At 38.0% G+C, this 17,111-nt stretch overlaps 3 protein-coding genes across 3 annotated transcripts; 2 read left to right on the top strand and 1 right to left on the bottom strand.

The window, feature by feature from the left end:
- Positions 1 to 7,480: 7,480 nt before the first annotated feature.
- Non3 (Ribosome production factor 2-like protein Non3) lies at positions 7,481 to 8,711 on the top strand. The gene is made up of 3 exons (XM_017178928.3): positions 7,481 to 7,602; positions 7,665 to 7,880; positions 7,938 to 8,711. The coding sequence occupies exons 1-3, from the start codon at positions 7,583 to 7,585 to the stop codon at positions 8,644 to 8,646; spliced, it is 945 nt and encodes a 314-aa protein (XP_017034417.1). The 5' UTR covers positions 7,481 to 7,582; the 3' UTR covers positions 8,647 to 8,711.
- Positions 8,665 to 9,682, bottom strand: LOC108083219 (COMM domain-containing protein 2). Its single transcript, XM_017178929.2, has 2 exons — positions 9,526 to 9,682; positions 8,665 to 9,461 (listed from the first exon to the last, which is right to left on the bottom strand). The coding sequence occupies exon 2, from the start codon at positions 9,443 to 9,445 to the stop codon at positions 8,741 to 8,743; it is 705 nt and encodes a 234-aa protein (XP_017034418.1). The 5' UTR covers positions 9,446 to 9,461; positions 9,526 to 9,682; the 3' UTR covers positions 8,665 to 8,740.
- Positions 9,683 to 10,004: 322 nt separating this feature from the next.
- Positions 10,005 to 12,536, top strand: Mdh2 (malate dehydrogenase 2). The gene is made up of 4 exons (XM_017178936.3): positions 10,005 to 10,178; positions 10,362 to 10,569; positions 11,530 to 11,726; positions 11,789 to 12,536. Exons 1-4 carry the CDS (start codon positions 10,113 to 10,115, stop codon positions 12,326 to 12,328), a joined length of 1,011 nt encoding a protein of 336 aa, XP_017034425.1. The 5' UTR covers positions 10,005 to 10,112; the 3' UTR covers positions 12,329 to 12,536.
- The last annotated feature ends 4,575 nt before the right edge of the window (positions 12,537 to 17,111 follow it).

The raw sequence follows: 17,111 nt of genomic DNA, 5'->3' as shown, positions 1-17,111 counted from the left end.
CTCTGATTCCACAATATTTAATATTTATTTATGAGTCTATGGATAACATGGGACTATGTTATCTATTGTTACAATCTATTGTTGTACTATTGTTTCAAATTGAAAGACTGCTATAAAAGATTTGTTATATATTTTTTTGCCCTTTTAATAATTTCAAACAAAATGAAAGAGTCCTATGAAAGCATCAATATTGATATAAGTTTTAATTGTCATTTCATATATAAAAAATTAGAACAATATATATAATTACTACGATAGCTTGTTTGCAGTTTTTACTCACAAATAAGATAATAGAAATAAGCCCTTTGTAATTTATTACAAAATTCATCGATGCATCGAACATCGATGTTATTTTTCGATGTTTTTTTTGTACCGATGTTAAGTTATACATCAATGGTCTATTTTGAAAACATCGACATCGATGTTTTTTGTAGAACTTGCATCACTAATTTGGTCATTGCCAACTAATGCCCTATTTTTACTGGCTTTCTTTATTATCTCATTTCTAAATTCGAAAGCAGTGTTGCCCTTAATTTCTTGCTTGGCAAGAAACCGATTTATGGCCCTACACTGTGTAGTCTTTTTTGAATTAATGGAGTGAGTCAAGTTTAATTTATTTGAAAAAACTTGAACTAATCCATTATAAGACCCTTTAAACAAGTAAAAATTACACGACGGATCTGTGCAGTAGGCATAAGCTACAAACGATTTTTAATTAATTCGTATCAACTTAAAATTTATGGAGCATGCATTATTAAAGGAGTAAAAATTCTCCCTTAAGACATGCTCTATGCTTTGTTTTTCGGAAAATTTTGAACAGCAATTTTCAATTATTTCCTCAAAGCCCTGCATTTGTAGCTTTGCAAATAATAATCGGCATGACTCTTTTACTCGAACCCGATTAGGACTGCATTCAATCATTTCTACATTAATATTTAAAGATATATTACCATCCCGACAAGCCTTGCGAAGACATTTTAATTTCGCTTCAATAAGGCTTTCGTCTATCGGGTTGGGTGGGGAAATTGAAACTGCACTACTGGAAAGATTATTTAAATCTTCAGAATCCAGAGTGTGGCCTTTTATATTCGGCAAAAAGAGATCGGCACATTCTTTAATTTCATCCTTTGGTGATGAAACAGGAGTTAAAAATTTGAAATTACATTCCTTTATGGCCCGCTTGTAACTTTTAAGTACAAGTTTACGCCACTTATTAGGCATAGTCTGGTTTTTAAACCTACTACTATTAACTATTGACATGACAATAAATTGTATATATAATATTGTTGTCCAAGTTAGTTAAGTTTCCTGAGAACGTTATAGCCCCAGTCTCTATAGACTGTCGAATGGCGTTTGTCAAAAAAGGAATTCTTATCCTGAAAATGAACAAAAATACAATTAATTTAAGAACGGACTAAAGTAAAAAGTCAAAAATTAAAAAAAAAAAAAAAAAAAAAAAAAAAAAAAAAAAACACCTAAACGAACATTAATACAACTAAATGACGGACAAAATAACAATCAAAATACATTTCTTAAGAAGTAAATATACAGTCACGGACAAAAGTCTACGTACGACCCATATATTGCTTACTAGGCAAACACAATGATGTTTTTCGAAAAACTAATGATGCAGTCTTGTAACACACTTATATTTATTAGGAACAAATAACAAAAATTATACTTCATAGGTATCCTTAAGAAAATATGGAAAAAAACAGAAAATTGTCATTGACAAAAGTGTACGTACGACTAAAGTATTTCATAAATTAAGGAACATTTCTTGTATTAAATATTATATTAATATTTGGTAGGACCTTCACGTGCATCGAGCATCGATGTTTTTTTTGCGATGTTTTCCGATGTTTTTCGATGTTTTTGTTGATATCGATGTTAACCGATGCATCGATGTTTGACGAAACATCGGTCTCTGATTCCACAATATTTAATATTTATATATGAGTCTATGGATAACATGGGCCTATGGATAACATCTTACAAATTGAAAGACTGCTATAAAAGATTTGTTATATATTTTTTGTCTATTTTTTAAATTTTAAATAAAATGAAATTTTAATTATATCACTTCATATCTAAAAAATAAGAACAATATATATAATTACTACATCGAACATCGATGTTATTTTTAGCGCTATTTTCCGATGTTTTCGATGTTTTTTTATACCGATATTATGTTATACATCTATTTTGAAAACATCGACGGGCATCGACATCGATGTTTTTTGTCGATCTTGCATCACTAGCCTGAAGACGCCACGGCATTGACTCCACCAGGTTTCGTAGCTCCCCAGGTGATATATCCTGCCAAGCAGCTTGAAGCTTTTCTTTTAGGACTGGAGCACTCGTAATAATAATATCGAATTTTCTCACTTTTCTTTCTAAGATCTCCCAAGTATGCTCTATTATGTTCAAATCCGGGCTCTGTGGTGGAGTATTCAACTGTCGTGGGGCATTATACAGCAACCAGTCTCTCACAATATGGGCGGTATGTTTCGGATCGTTGTCCTGTTGGAATATCCAGCTTTGCCCAAGCTCTAATTTGTCGTCGACAGCCTTCAGATTTTGTTGCAATATATCCTTATACTGATACCGATTTATATTCCCTTGAATAAATATCAAATTTCCGACTCCCGAAGCAGCTACAGCGCCCCAAACAATGACATTGCCTCCGCCATGTTTCACCGTTGGAAGCAGATGTTTGGGATGTAACGCTGTGTTTACCTTTCGCCAAATCTTCGCTCTGCCATAACTTCCAAATATATTAAATTTAGATTCGTTCGTAAATAAAACGGTTTTCCAAAAATTTTTATTTTAAGGCAAAGTCCAAGCGGAGCTTCCGGTTTTTTTCGCTTATTAACGGCTTGCTTCTTGGGATTCGGCTGTGTAAACCGTTATAATTTAGCGTTCTTTGAATGGTTCTTGGATGTACCGTTTTTATTAGACCTCATTTCAATGTCTTCCGACAACTTTGGAGCACTTATTATGGGATTTTTTCCCACTTCCTTCAAAATAAAGGAGATATCTCTCCAATCCAGCTTTTTGGGACGACCACTCCGAGGTTTTTTTTTCCAAGTTTCCGGTGTTTTTATAATTTTCTATTATAGATTGAACTGTAGACTTCCTTAGGTTTAATAGTTTTCCAATTTCTGCCAGACTTTTTTTCTGTTCTCTGTGTTTTATTACCAATTTTCGTACTTCGAGTGAAATTTCTTTACGAGGAGCCATTTTTATAGACTTGCTACTATATCAGAGCTTCCAAATCAACTAAAAACGAATAATAGAGCAAAGCCAAATCCTATCCAACAAGTAACGGCTCTTTTTAGATTCTCAGAATAAGTTAATTCGCAGAAAAGTAGAGTTAAGTTGAGTCGTACGTACACTTTTGTCAAGGGTAAATTTTCGTATTTTTTTAATATTTCGAAGGGAGTTGGTTGAAACATTTTTTTTGCTTAATTCGAATAAATATAAGTGTGTTACAAGACTGCATCATTAGTTTTTCGAAAAACATCATTGTGTTTGCCTGGTAAGCAAAATATGGGTCGTACGTAGACTTCTGTCCGTGACTGTATTCCTAAAGAAATCGAACTAATAAAGGGAAAACCACGACGACAAAAGATGATTAAAAACGACGACGATTAAAACAGATGAAGACGCTCTTATATTATTATATTTCCCGATCGTTCCTATGACAGCTAAAAGATATAGTCATCCGATTTGCATAAAATTAAAATCGAAAATCTGAAATAATAAAAGATCGCCATATCTCAAAAATGGTGCAAAAATGTTGAAAAACATCCAAGTTATAGTTTTTTTTTCTAAAAATTTATCGAACATTTGTATGGCAGCTATATGATATAGTCGTCCGATTTTCATAAAATTCAAAACGAAATTCTGAAGTAAAAAGAAATGACCGTATCCTAAAAATAATGCAAAACTGTTGAAAAACAGCTAAGTTATAATTTTTTTCTAACAATTTTTTGAACATTTCTATGGAAGCTCACCAAACAGCTTTTAAACAACAGCATAGCACTCTTGATTCTCTCCTGCATCTCCACCATTATGCATCGGATGCCCTTTCTACCAAAAATCATGTTACCATACTGGCAACTGATTTTGAAAGGGCTTTCGATCGCATAGGGGTGCACACAGTATTGGATCAACTTTCCCGGTGGGGGGTAGGTCAAAAGACCTTCAACTTAGCGAAGGCTTTCATGATCAACCGTTCAATCCGAGTAAGAGTAAACAACACTCTATCTAAATTCTATACTCTCCACAATGGCATCCCACAAGGATCGCCCCTCTCTGTGGTATTGTTCATGATCGCCTTCCAGTCCTTAAACAACATTATTCTAAGATATAAACAAATTAAATTTTCAATTTATGCAGACGATGCCATAATCTATAGCAAATGTAAAAACACTACTACATTAAACATTCAGTTGAAAAAAATCCTTAATGATATTCAAATTTGGGGGAACACTTCTGGTGCGACCCTTGCTGTAAATAAATGTAAACTCTTTCATATTTGTAAAAAACAACGCTGTACATATCCAACATTATCTTACAATAACATAAATATAGAAAACGTTCCTTACATTAAAATTCTTGGCCTGACAATTGATAAACGACTCACATTTAAACAACATTGTAACGAACTTAGGATTAATTTAAACAATAGACTTAACATTATTAAATTCTTAACATCTAAGCGCTCTTTCATCCACCCGACTACACTAATACAAGCGACGCGAGCTTTGATCCTGTCCAAAATCGAGTACGCCCTTCCTATCTATGGCTGGTGCGCGCCATCCAATCTAAAGAAAATCGTACCTCCTTATCACGCGGCGTTAGGCGCAGCATTGGTGCTTTCCCAACGACCCCAACCAAATGCATCCTGGCCGAAGCAGGATTACCAGATGTTAAAACCAGAGTTTCGCAAACCACCTACAAACTAATACCCAAACTCATGTGCTCGACGAACACGATTCTTCTCAAGAACCTCGAAGTAGCCATAAAGCATCGTAGGAAATTCAAAGTCCAATCTGCGATACGCAGGTGTATATACTTTATGAAGAGACACCACATAGAAAAACCCTACCGCTGGAATAAAGTCATCCCGTCTCCGTTTTGGAAATTACATTCCACGGAAATTGACACCTCTCTCCACGATTTTCAAAAATCTAGGACTCCAATCACAATATTTAAGCAGCTATTCGAAGAAGTTACGCACAAGTACTCCGATCGGAAATGGTTTTATACAGACGGCTCAAAATCTGACGCCACAACATCCTTTGCAGTTGTGGACGAACGCGGATTAACTGTTTCATGGGGGCAGCTACCCCACCACTTCTCGGTGTTTACTGCAGAAGCAATAGCCATTATTAAAGCAATTAAATTCGCCCTCGAACATAAAGGAAGATATATCATCTGCAGTGATAGCCTGTCCACCCTGCAAGGTGTTCAAAACTTCTACAACAACAACAACCTTCTATGCGAAATTCGTCACCTGTGCATCAAAAATCGTAGCAAAATTAAACTATTATGGGTCCCGGCGCATATAGGAATAACTGGAAACGAGTTCGCCGACAAAGCAGCAAAGCTAGCTGGACTGGCTCCGTGCCTAACAATCATACCTGGAGTACAACAGGACATCTGGAATAACATCAAAAAGATATTACTAGACATCGAATTGGAAGACTGGTCGTCTTTTAACCACTGGTATAAAAAGTCTAACCCCGACAAAAAAGTCACCAAATTACCAGTATCGTGCACTAGAAGGGAATGCTCCATTCTTACCCGATTAAATACTGGACACACAAACCTCACACATAAGCACATCCTCAACGGCGAAAGGCAGGTGAACTGCCCTAACTGCGGGAACGAACTATCAGTCAAACATATACTAGATGAATGCGGACACTTTCATAACATCAGAACAAAACTCTTCGGTCCAACACCGCCCTCAAATCTTTTGGCTAACCTAACAACCATTAATTCAAATTTAATATTATCTTTTCTAAGCAAATGTAAAATTATACACCAAATTTAAACAACTCTATCTATTTCCCTACATAATTCCCACTCTTACAAAGTTTAAAACCAGAAATATTCATGAAAATATAAATATCAATTGTCGAGTCGATGGCCACAGTAGCTAGTTACTCCCTATCTTTAAATTAAGTATTATATTATAAATACGTTTATGTATAATATTTAATAATGAATAAATAAAATAAATAAATTTCTATGGAGCTATATGATATAGTATATAATATATACCCTCCATCAATCGGACGACTATATCATATAGCTTCCATAGAAATTTATTTATATACTATATAAACATCGGTGTGCCAATCTTAGTATAAATGAAAGAAGATATAGCAATCAAATTTATAGCATTACGCAGGCAGAGAGTTATAATCCAGGGGAAGCGACTTGAAGAGACAAATGAATATCAAACAAGTTCCACCAAAGTTTATACATAAGACGAAAAAACCTGGTCTGGGGAATGTGTCTGCAATACGGATATAAAACTTAAGTTCCTGATGCTTGGTAATAGGATAAGCCACGGACACTCCCCTGATTATGATGCCTGCTGAATGGACCGCTGAATGATGATCCGACTAAATAAATTATTTTAAATAATAATACAATACTCCGGTTCGTGGATTTCATATTTACATAACTGGCTATTTTCCGAATAGACCGGACGTATATTATGTATATTTTTACAATACATTTAAATTGCTCCTCGAGTCGGAGAGTTCTAAATTTCTTATTTATTAATCATTGCTTTGAATCGTCAGGAACGAGTACCAGGAATATGTGGCCAAAGTAAGTGAATGCATACAGAAAGGCGGCCAGCAGCATAACCATCAGCAGGCGCATTTGATAAGCTCCAAACTCCCCGACATATGAAATAAAATGATGAAAAAATAAATAAAATATTTACCTGCCTGAACGGTACATCGATAAATCGAAATATTTATGCCAATAAGAAATAGTGTTAGGTAATGTAAAATTTGATTTAATATATAAATTTAAGCCACTAGAGGCTGGACACACCTGCAGTTTCCCGCGCAATGACCAAAGAAAAAGAAAAATAAAGCAAAATTCATTTTGGTTTATACTTAACGGGGAATACAAAATCCGTTCACAATTAAGAGTTTTCTGTGGTAGCAATTTAATCTATACTTACTTATATTAAAAAAAAAATGTAAGCTGCTATAATAGACAGACATAATTTTAACTGAGCTTAATTTAGTCATAAAATGTTTTTTTAGTAAATGCGTTTAAAATTTGAATTTAACAGGACTGTTCGCTCATGAACGAGAACATGGGCAGCACTGGGGATTCATCAGGGATCATAGGTTGTAGTATTAGATGTGGTTCGAATATCAGGTGTGGCTTGAATATGAGATGTAGATTTTTGAAGGGGAATTTTTTTATCTTTTTGGGATTTTTTAGGGACAGAGCCAAATTTTCCTCTGGCTACACTGCTTACACGTGCGTTTCAATTTAACATTAGTTGTTCTGTTTTTATTAAATAAAGCATTGAAACATGTCGCTTTTACGCATCAGGTAAGAAACACTAATCAGCTATTCATAAATGCACACTTAAATACATACTACTATGCTTCTAGGAAACCAAAAACCCGCAAGGGAAAGAAGGTTCTGCTGGCCAGGGAGCCACAGTTGATTGAATCTGCCCGAACAATGCTTTTTCTGGACGGACGGAAATGCGGCGGCAATGTGAAGCTGTGTATGAAGGACCTTCAAGCGCTTAAGAAGCCTCTTGTGAAAGTGCTGAACCGCAAGAATGATATAACACCCTTTGACGATCCTTCCTCCCTAGAGTTGTAGGTTTGGAAGCTGTAACTTGCTTGATTTCGATTTAATGCTCTCTGTCTCTATAGTTTAACAATGAAGAACGATGCGTCGCTGTTTTCCTTTGGTTCCACATCGAAGAAGCGTCCTGACAACATAATTTTAGGCAGGATTTTCGAGAATGAAGTGCTGGACATGTTCGAGTTGGGCATTAAGAGATATCAGGCCATTTCCGAGTTCAAAAATGAGAAGATTGGCACCTGCGTGAAACCCTGCCTGGTGTTCAACGGACCACAGTGGTCACAGACTGAGGAACTGCGACGACTTCGAAACCTCTTCATCGACACATTTCAGCGGGAGAAGGTGGAGTCGATTCGTCTCCAGGGAATCGAGCATGTCCTCAGCTTCACGGTGACCGACGACATGAACATCCTGATGCGCTCCTATAGGATCCTGCTGAAGAAATCGGGACAGCGGACACCCCGCATCGAGTTGGAGGAGATCGGACCCTCGGCTGACTTTGCCATAAGGCGGACAAAGATCGCCAGCGAGGATCTATACAAGCAGGCGCGCAAGCAACCCAAGCAACTGAAGGTCGGTAAGAAGAAGAACATCAGCACAGACGCCTTGGGCAATACCAAGGGACGCGTCCATTTGGGCAAGCAGCAGACAGGATCGATTCAGACGCGACGCGTTAAGGCGCTGCGAAAGACCCCCGAGGAAAAGAAGGAAAACCGGCAGCGCAAGAAGGTAGCGCTGAAGACAGCCGCTGCCGAAGCTCTTGCAGCTTCGCAATGATTTCATTACATGCAACACTTTTTATAGTTAGTTTTAGTTTTAATAAATTGGTCCAGACTAAAGTAGCTTAGCAAGTAGGCGGTTTCTGGAGACATCAGTGGATGGCATCAACGATGTTGCGGACACGTCGTGTCTTTGACTCTGCCAGCGCGTCCTCCAGCGTTTTGATCATGTGCACCAAGCTGCTGACATCAGTTTGCACTATCACATCCTTTCGATGCCTCCTCCCGTCCTCCTCCATGGTCGCCAGCTCCTGTTCGCTGCGGTCGCTCAAGTCCACCGAAAGCAGCTCTCTATTCTCGTTCTTCGGTTCGGTGTGCAGATAGAGCTTCATTACGATGCAGACGGTGCACTGATCCAGCAGACTACGCGAGGCAGTGCGCACCTCCAGCCGCCAGTTCAAGTTGACCAGGCGATAGGCACGTATGTTGGCCGACTTAATCGATCCCTCCACAAAGTTCCGCTTGCTCGTGACGAACTGTTCGAGGACCTCCAGCACATCGCTGGACAGTTCGGGGAATGTCTGACGCAGGACCGACTGCATATGAGCGGAAGTATTAACACTGACCCGGGTGGTCACGCTTATCAGCAGCGATATCAGCGCCTCTACAGCCCGCTGCACTGCCTCCGGGCTGCAGGACTCAATGTACTTCTTTGCCATCGTTTCGTAGCGGCTGGGATTGGGTCCATTTATTAAGTAATCAAAGGCTAACTTGCACAGCTCCACAACATCGCTGGCAGGTCTTTGGAGAAGGGTCAAATGGTCTCGTTGCTGCTGGCTCAGCCGAAGAGATGACATCTTGCGGGAAAATTAACTGTGAGCGTAAAACGGATGATTAAATATGTATACATATGTCGAAAAATAAAGGAGAAACTTACATTGAAAGCTTGTCGGCTTAAGTGTTTGCAGCCAGAATATCATGCCTGAAATCCAGAACTAACGATATCACTCCCACTTTATTAAAAAAAAACTGAGACTGCGGCACTGCCAACGGGACTGCCATGCGGACGCGGCGGCCCAGCGGGGCTGCCAGCTTGCTGGGGAGCGAGAACTAGTTCCGTTACTACTCGGCCGGCAAGCAGTTCTTGTTTTGACAAAGCAGTTTATGGCTGGACGCACAACCAGTTGGCAGTCCCATAGTAGAGAGCGGGAGCAATCTTCTCAAATAATAATACTGTTTTAACGGTAAAACTGTACATCCGTTAAGATTAAACTAATAATATCGGAAAATGCATTCTTGCTGGCTGCGCTTACTACCAATCCATTGGAGAAAATTTCGAAAACTAAAAAGCTTGCGTCCGAGTAAAAGCTTTCGTATCAGTTGGCAGTCCCAAGTTCACCCCCGCCGCGATAATAGGAACAACAACAAAAGAGATTCGCAAATCTGCTTCATTGGATTGCGGGATTTGGCTGGCGCTTGTTTAATTGTTTAACCCACTCTTTTTGTACCAAATAAATTGCAAAAATGCTGAAGCAAGTGACGAAGCAACTGGCCCTGCAGGGAGTGCGCAACTTCTCGATCAGCCAGCAGGTAAGCAGGAAAACCCGGTCAGAATTGGCCCCCCACATCGGCAACTGCAACTGTTTACGTAACAGGCGGAACTTGCATCTTTTACTGGGAGCTGCTTGCTCTGCTGCCAGAAAAGACGCTGCTAGCTTATTACCTAACTGCATAATACCATAACGATTTTATTTCCCATGTTCCCTGCTGCAGAACAATTACAAGGTGACCGTCTGCGGAGCCGCTGGAGGCATCGGCCAGCCCCTGTCGCTGCTTCTCAAGCAGAATCCCCTGGTCACCGACCTGGCCCTATACGATATTGTACATACGCCCGGCGTGGCCGCCGATCTGTCGCACATCGATACCAAGAGCAAGACCGCCGGATTCATTGGTGCCGACCAGCTGGGCGATTCCCTGAAGGGTGAGTAGAGGGCAGAGGCCAGCGAAGCGAGTGAGGTTATGTACATTGGGTGCAGTGGAAAAGTTGGCAATGGGGGAGGGGTCGACAGGGGAGATAATTTCACCGATATTACACTTAAAAAAATGAATTGATAATGCGAATGTACTGCAATATTTTTTCCTTATTAGTTATAAAACGAAAGGTGTCTGCCACATAACACATAAGCTGTCTTAAGCCTATTCGAAAAATTAATAATTTTGTATCTGAGGCAACAACGCCACGTCCGTCTGTCCGTGCGTCTTTATTAACACCTCTGATTAGAGACTAAAATATCTGACAATAAAGAGTAAAAAGATACATACATACATTCAAACATGAACATTTTTTGACAATTTAATTAAAGACTTGCTAACAAGGTATCTCCAGCAAAGTACACTCGACTATAGCATTTTCTTCTGATTTGAATTCTTCCTAGATAAAATTAATAATTCAATGGCAAGTTATAAAGCAAGTATTTCAGAGGCATTATAAAGAATTTTCTAGTAGTATTTTTAGTGGTTGTTATATTCTTATTCATTAAAAGCTAGCTACAAGGCTAGGCTTTGTTGTATTTCTGTATGTCTTTGGAACACCAAGCACCGCTTTATAAAATAAAATTTCCAATTACAAAAAGCTTAAGCTTTGGCGGAATATCAATGCAGGAAAATAGAACAAATGGCACTACGTAAGAAACAGTTTTGAACCCTTAAATTCACATTCATGTGATTTGCATAAGCAAAATGTTTTATGCTGTGATAAGATAAGCTCCTAAGACTATATGTGTACATATATGACTGAGCTACCACCGAAGAAAAGCTATTGGTATTTATAACGACGTAATCAGAAGCGGCTACTACTTATCAGTGCAGAGATTGGACGCAGAGCAAAGATCAAAGTGCCACCGAATAAAAACTCAAATATATTTCGCGTATGTTTTTGCAGGATCCGATGTGGTCGTCATTCCCGCCGGTGTGCCCCGTAAGCCCGGCATGACCCGCGATGATCTGTTCAATGTGAACGCCGGCATCATCAAGGACATCTCCAACTCCATTGCCAAGAACTGCCCCAAGGCCCTGGTGGCCATCATCACCAATCCGGTGAACACCTGCGTGCCCATTGCTGCCGAGATCCTCAAGAAGGTAAAGAATGAAAAACCAACTGTTAGAAATGGAAATATTATGAATTTCGTGTACGATTCCAGGCTGGTGTCTACGATCCCAAGCGTCTTTTCGGTGTCTCCACCCTCGATGTTGTGCGTGCCCGCGCCTTTATCGGTCATGCCTTGGGAGTGGATCCCCAGAGCGTGCAAATTCCCGTGATTGGTGGCCACTCGGGTGTGACCATTCTGCCCGTGCTGTCGCAGAGCCAGCCCCAGTTCAAGGGCAACCAGGACACCATTGAGAAGCTGACCGTGCGGATTCAGGAGGCCGGCACTGAGGTGGTGAAGGCCAAGGCCGGAGCTGGATCCGCCACTCTATCCATGGCGTATGCTGGCGCCCGCTTCGCCGGCTCTCTGCTTAAGGGTCTCAACGGCGAGAAGAACGTGATTGAGTGCTCCTATGTTCAGTCCACCGTCACGGAGGCCACCTTCTTCTCCACACCCCTGGTGCTGGGCAAGAACGGAGTGCAGGAAAACCTGGGCCTACCCAAGCTCAACGATTATGAGAAGAAGTTGCTGGAGGCAGCCATCCCTGAGCTGAAGAAGAACATCCAGAAGGGCATTGATTTCGCCAACGCCTAAGCGGGCTCGGAACAGCCGCTACCAACCACCAATCCCGTAACCGAATTGTGTACTTCATTAGCGCCTGTCGTATATTGGCAAACCCTTCCCTTAGCAAATCTTTCGTCTTAAGTTGGCGTGTCCAAAGATTTAACTGATCTACGCTCAGTGTGTGGTATAAACAATGCAACCCGTTGATAATCTGAAATAAACAAAAAAAAAACTTGGATTCTTTACTGTGTATTATTGTGGACATTCGCTATAGCGCAACAAGAGGGAGGGGGCTTAAAACAGGGATCGTAATAATAACAGGAGTTATGAGAAAATAATAATTGACAAATAACTTTATTTTTACCTTGCTCATAAGTCATAAATAAGTACAGGGCATAAACATTTCTTAATTACCAAAACTCAAGCTCTGATGTGTATTGAAAGAAGTGTTGCCACTTTTACTGATAAAATACTCGATCTTAACAAGATTTTCTTCTCGTCTGCTCCTTCATTCGATTTACAGATTTACGGAACTTGAGTTATTACCAATTTTACATGATTGAAAAAATGTAGAAAATTTCTATTGGATCCCTCCAGCTCTAGATGTTAAAAACTGATTTGAAAAATCATTAATTTTCAATTAACTTTAATTGTAATCAAATTTAAAATCCTGGACTCAGGAATGTTTTCCCTTATTTTTGTTTTAAATAAGGTTAGGTTGACCAAGATGCTCTAATAGAAAAGTCATTATATTTAAACCCTCAAAACCAAAAAAACAAAACTTCTAATATTAAAAATTGCTTTCTTTCCACAGACAGACCGCTTTATATTTAATTTATTTTTAAGGGTTTTATTTTTTTGTTTTACATTTAAATTTGAATTATTTTTTGTTGTATAACCCCTAAAGACGGAGATATACATATTTTTTAAAGAAAAAGTTAATCAGAATATTTCTTTGACGACTGAATTACTAAGAGTATTGGCTATGTATCGTGGTAGTTGTCCGGGTTGTGTTAAGTTGAAAACAACGCTGAAATTTTTAATAATTCAGTCGTTAACGAAATCTCCTAACATTATTACTTTTCCACACTTTATTGTTTTTCATTTATAAACTGACTGGATTCTGCGATTATTTTATTTTTTATTAAATTTATCGTAAAACTGTAAGACGTGTAACTGTATGTAGTAAAACTTATATTGCAATGTTTAATTCAGTCGTTAACGAAATCTCCTAACATTATTACTTTTCCACACTTTATTGTTTTTCATTTATAAACTGACTGGATTCTGCGATTATTTTATTTTTTATTAAATTTATCGTAAAACTGTAAGACGTGTAACTGTATGTAGTAAAACTTATATTGCAATGTTTAATTTGCACTTAAATTAAAAACACAAAATAAAGAGAAGTGGCTAATTTTTAATGGATTAAATTTATAGTCAGTTAAGAAAAATTTAAATTTCGATAAACCATCCCACCCAAAAAATGTAATTTTTAAATGAGACCTGGGATTTTTAAAATAGTTTTCTTATTCGAATTCGAAAACCTTCAATTGGAAAGTGTGCCTTTTATATTTCAGCTTACACTGCAAATTATGGTTCAATTTTTTTTTCGTCTTTCGTGTAAGGCACGCACTTGCAGATCCCACGTTTCGCCCAGTGTACAGCGCTCTCTCCCACTCTCTCGCAGACAAACCCAATGCGCTCACACGCATTAACTCACACAAGCGCAATCAATTAAGCTTCGTTAAGATCAATTTAAACTTTCCCGCATGTCATGGCGGTCCCTCCGTAGCATCCCCTCCGAGGGTTCCTTCCATGCCTCTTTCACAGCTTCCAGCGCGTACGCTTTGTGGAATCTATTTTTCGACTGTTGTCTACACCCGGTATTTAGCGGTAACTACTCTCTATTCGATGTCTTGCCGATTCTTTTTACAACATATTTTTTTCTTCAAAACATGATCACACGCTTTAGATGTTTTGCAATCACACCCTTGCGTTGAATTGGCTCTTTGCAAATACATATGTCTATATTCAACTGAATGACGATGTCGGAGAAGAATCGTTTGTTTAACATCTATACATCACAACGCAGTGAAAACTTCTTGATTTTACAAAACATACTGTCGAAATTTTAGACACGTTCTAAAAAATTTTAATACATATATACATATTAAGAACAAGTCTCGGCATAGTTTGTAAAAAATAATAATAACAGAAATGTATTCCATTTGGTATATGTACATACTCAATGTATCGCGTAGCACAAGGTTACCGATAAAGAAACTAGCTCGCCCAATAAAGACCTTCTCAGTATACAAAACATTGTATCCGCAAAATGATCTTTCTGGCCAACTTGAATGTGAAAATAAATGATCGATTTGACATCAGTCCTTAAAAGACTGGAATCCCCCTTAACATCAGACAATTTGATTTATTAATTAAGCAGAGGCGGTGCTTCAATAATTCGAATCTATGTATTTACCCGCGAGCAGAGACACCACACACCCCCAACTTAATTATCGACGATCAAAAGGCTGCAATAACAAGACCAAAACATTCAATTGATACAATTCCGGCCATTCATGAAATCAAATCGAACTGCAACTGGAAAAATCACGGAGCACGGGAGACAATTTGATAGGCGCAGAGCCGCCCCCGCTCTCTTTTCTTTCCCCGTCGACTGGCGAACACTCTTAATGAAATAATGAGCAGGAATCAATTTTCAGACGCCGCCACATACTACATACGATATATGTGATACGAAAATTAAATTGCCGGCCGGCATTTTATATTAAAACAAATTGGTAGCGTAGCCAGGGATTTACCACCGACCGCTCCGACTTGTTGTAATCGACCTTGTAGAATTTTTTTTTTAATTACAAACAATTAGGTCGGCGCAGAGACAAAAACGATAAGCACGACATCATCCTTAGTTATTGACATCACATCAAATATTGGCCCTAAGGTGTTGGTGTTCATTCATTCACAGTGTCTGCTCAGTGAGCTTGCTACCACACAGATTTGTGGCTCCGAAAAATTCAAAAGCATGAAAATCTCTTAGTAAAGCATCGATTACAATTGCATAGATTCGCAAATTGTCCACGAATCAGCTGCAGCTCAGCTGGCTGCGTTAAATGGCGTCTTCGTCTTAGAGAACTCACAATTGCCGGCAATTAATTTGAATTACTGCGCGCACAGTGTCGCGATTTTTTGTGAATCGACAGGCCCAAGACCCAGAGCCAAGCGGCCAAGCGAATGACATCTTCGTTCTGTTGTGATATGCGATAACAACAGTCCGATTGTGATTGGCTTTAATTTATTGGCGTCCTGTCTCACTTTCCCTTGATTGCATTAAGCTCTTTAGGGGATTTGTGGGTGTTGCTTGAGGGCCTTGCGGGAGCGTAGGGGATGGAATGAATATTTGGCAGTAAGGAAGATATAAATACATATACATATATTCAAAGGTGGGCAATTTATATTGCATAGATTTTTGAAAACCAATTCAACGATTTATTAAAATTCTATAAACTGCAACTTTTGCTTTGGTTATCTGCATTATAAATGTAAAGTACAGGGTGCAATTTTCTTACATTTGGAGAAAATTTTCTTGAATTGAGGTTAACTGAGGGAAATTGTTATTTATTTTGTTGCTACAGCATTTGTTAATAACCAATAATATTATTTTTGTTGTAATAAAATAGTTAAAAAACAATAATAATTTGTTTTTGTTGTGATATTATAGTTGTTATTAACGAAGACTGTCAAATTGTCGCCCGTTCGACTGATTGAAGAAAATCATAAAAAAACTAACCCTAAAAAAGTGTATTTATGGCGACTTGCCTTTATTTAAAGGTGTCTGCCTTAAATTCATGGAAACTTAATTTTAGAAAACTCCACGTCGAACAGAGCGGACGTGTAAAAGAATTTGCCCTGAAGACGGTTGACGTTAGTTCAACCGAAATATATCGGACCAAACTGAATAAAAGCTTTTTATTTATGTTGATACTCCACCCCCTCCCTGACCTCAAGCCGGCTCAACAACATATTAATTTTAGAAAAATATTCTTAGTTTTCTTAAATCTAGAAAATTATTTTTATGAGTGTAGAATTTTCGTCGCAGTCAGAAATGGCAATTTGTATTTCGAAATTTCCAAAACGATTTAGGTTTAGCTGGTACCTGGTGGTAACAAAGTTAAATAATATTAAATAAGTGAAATTCTAATAAATGAATATGATGTAATTAAATAGTTTTACTATTGATTTTACACTAATTTAGTTTAACATTATTTGAAAAATTAAAAAAAAAAAAATGCCATTTTGAAGATGGCGAACGGTACACATTCATACGACATAAAGAGCAAAAAGATATGACTAGCATATTTTTAAATGTTTTTTTTTCACGATTAATGCATTTTACCAGTAATATTTGCATTATAAAAAGAAAGTACTGCGGACTTTGAAATTATTTTTAAGAAACACCTCTTCGCAAACGGCACATAAAAAGGAAGTCTTGCTTGACTTCACCTTGAAAATTGTGGAAAGTTTGCAAAATAATTTAGAAGAAAAACTCTCAAATCACAATAAAATAGTTTTTTTTTATTAGAATAATTTTTAATTTTATCTTATTACATAACTCCAATACCTATAATTGTGTACAATGAAAAATAATAAGGAACATATTTTCTTTTCATGGAAATAATATAGTAATTACGAACTGACAATTTTGTTGTTGTAATTTTCATCGTAAGCAACATTGAACATTTTCTTTGAGTCCGTGGAAATATGGATACTGTGTCCATATACATACATA

This window comes from Drosophila kikkawai, chromosome 3R (genome assembly GCF_030179895.1).
Source record: "Drosophila kikkawai strain 14028-0561.14 chromosome 3R, DkikHiC1v2, whole genome shotgun sequence".
Taxonomy (NCBI): domain Eukaryota; kingdom Metazoa; phylum Arthropoda; class Insecta; order Diptera; family Drosophilidae; genus Drosophila; species Drosophila kikkawai.
Note: the sequence above shows the minus strand (reverse complement) of the source record. Positions and strands in the feature narration are given on the sequence as shown.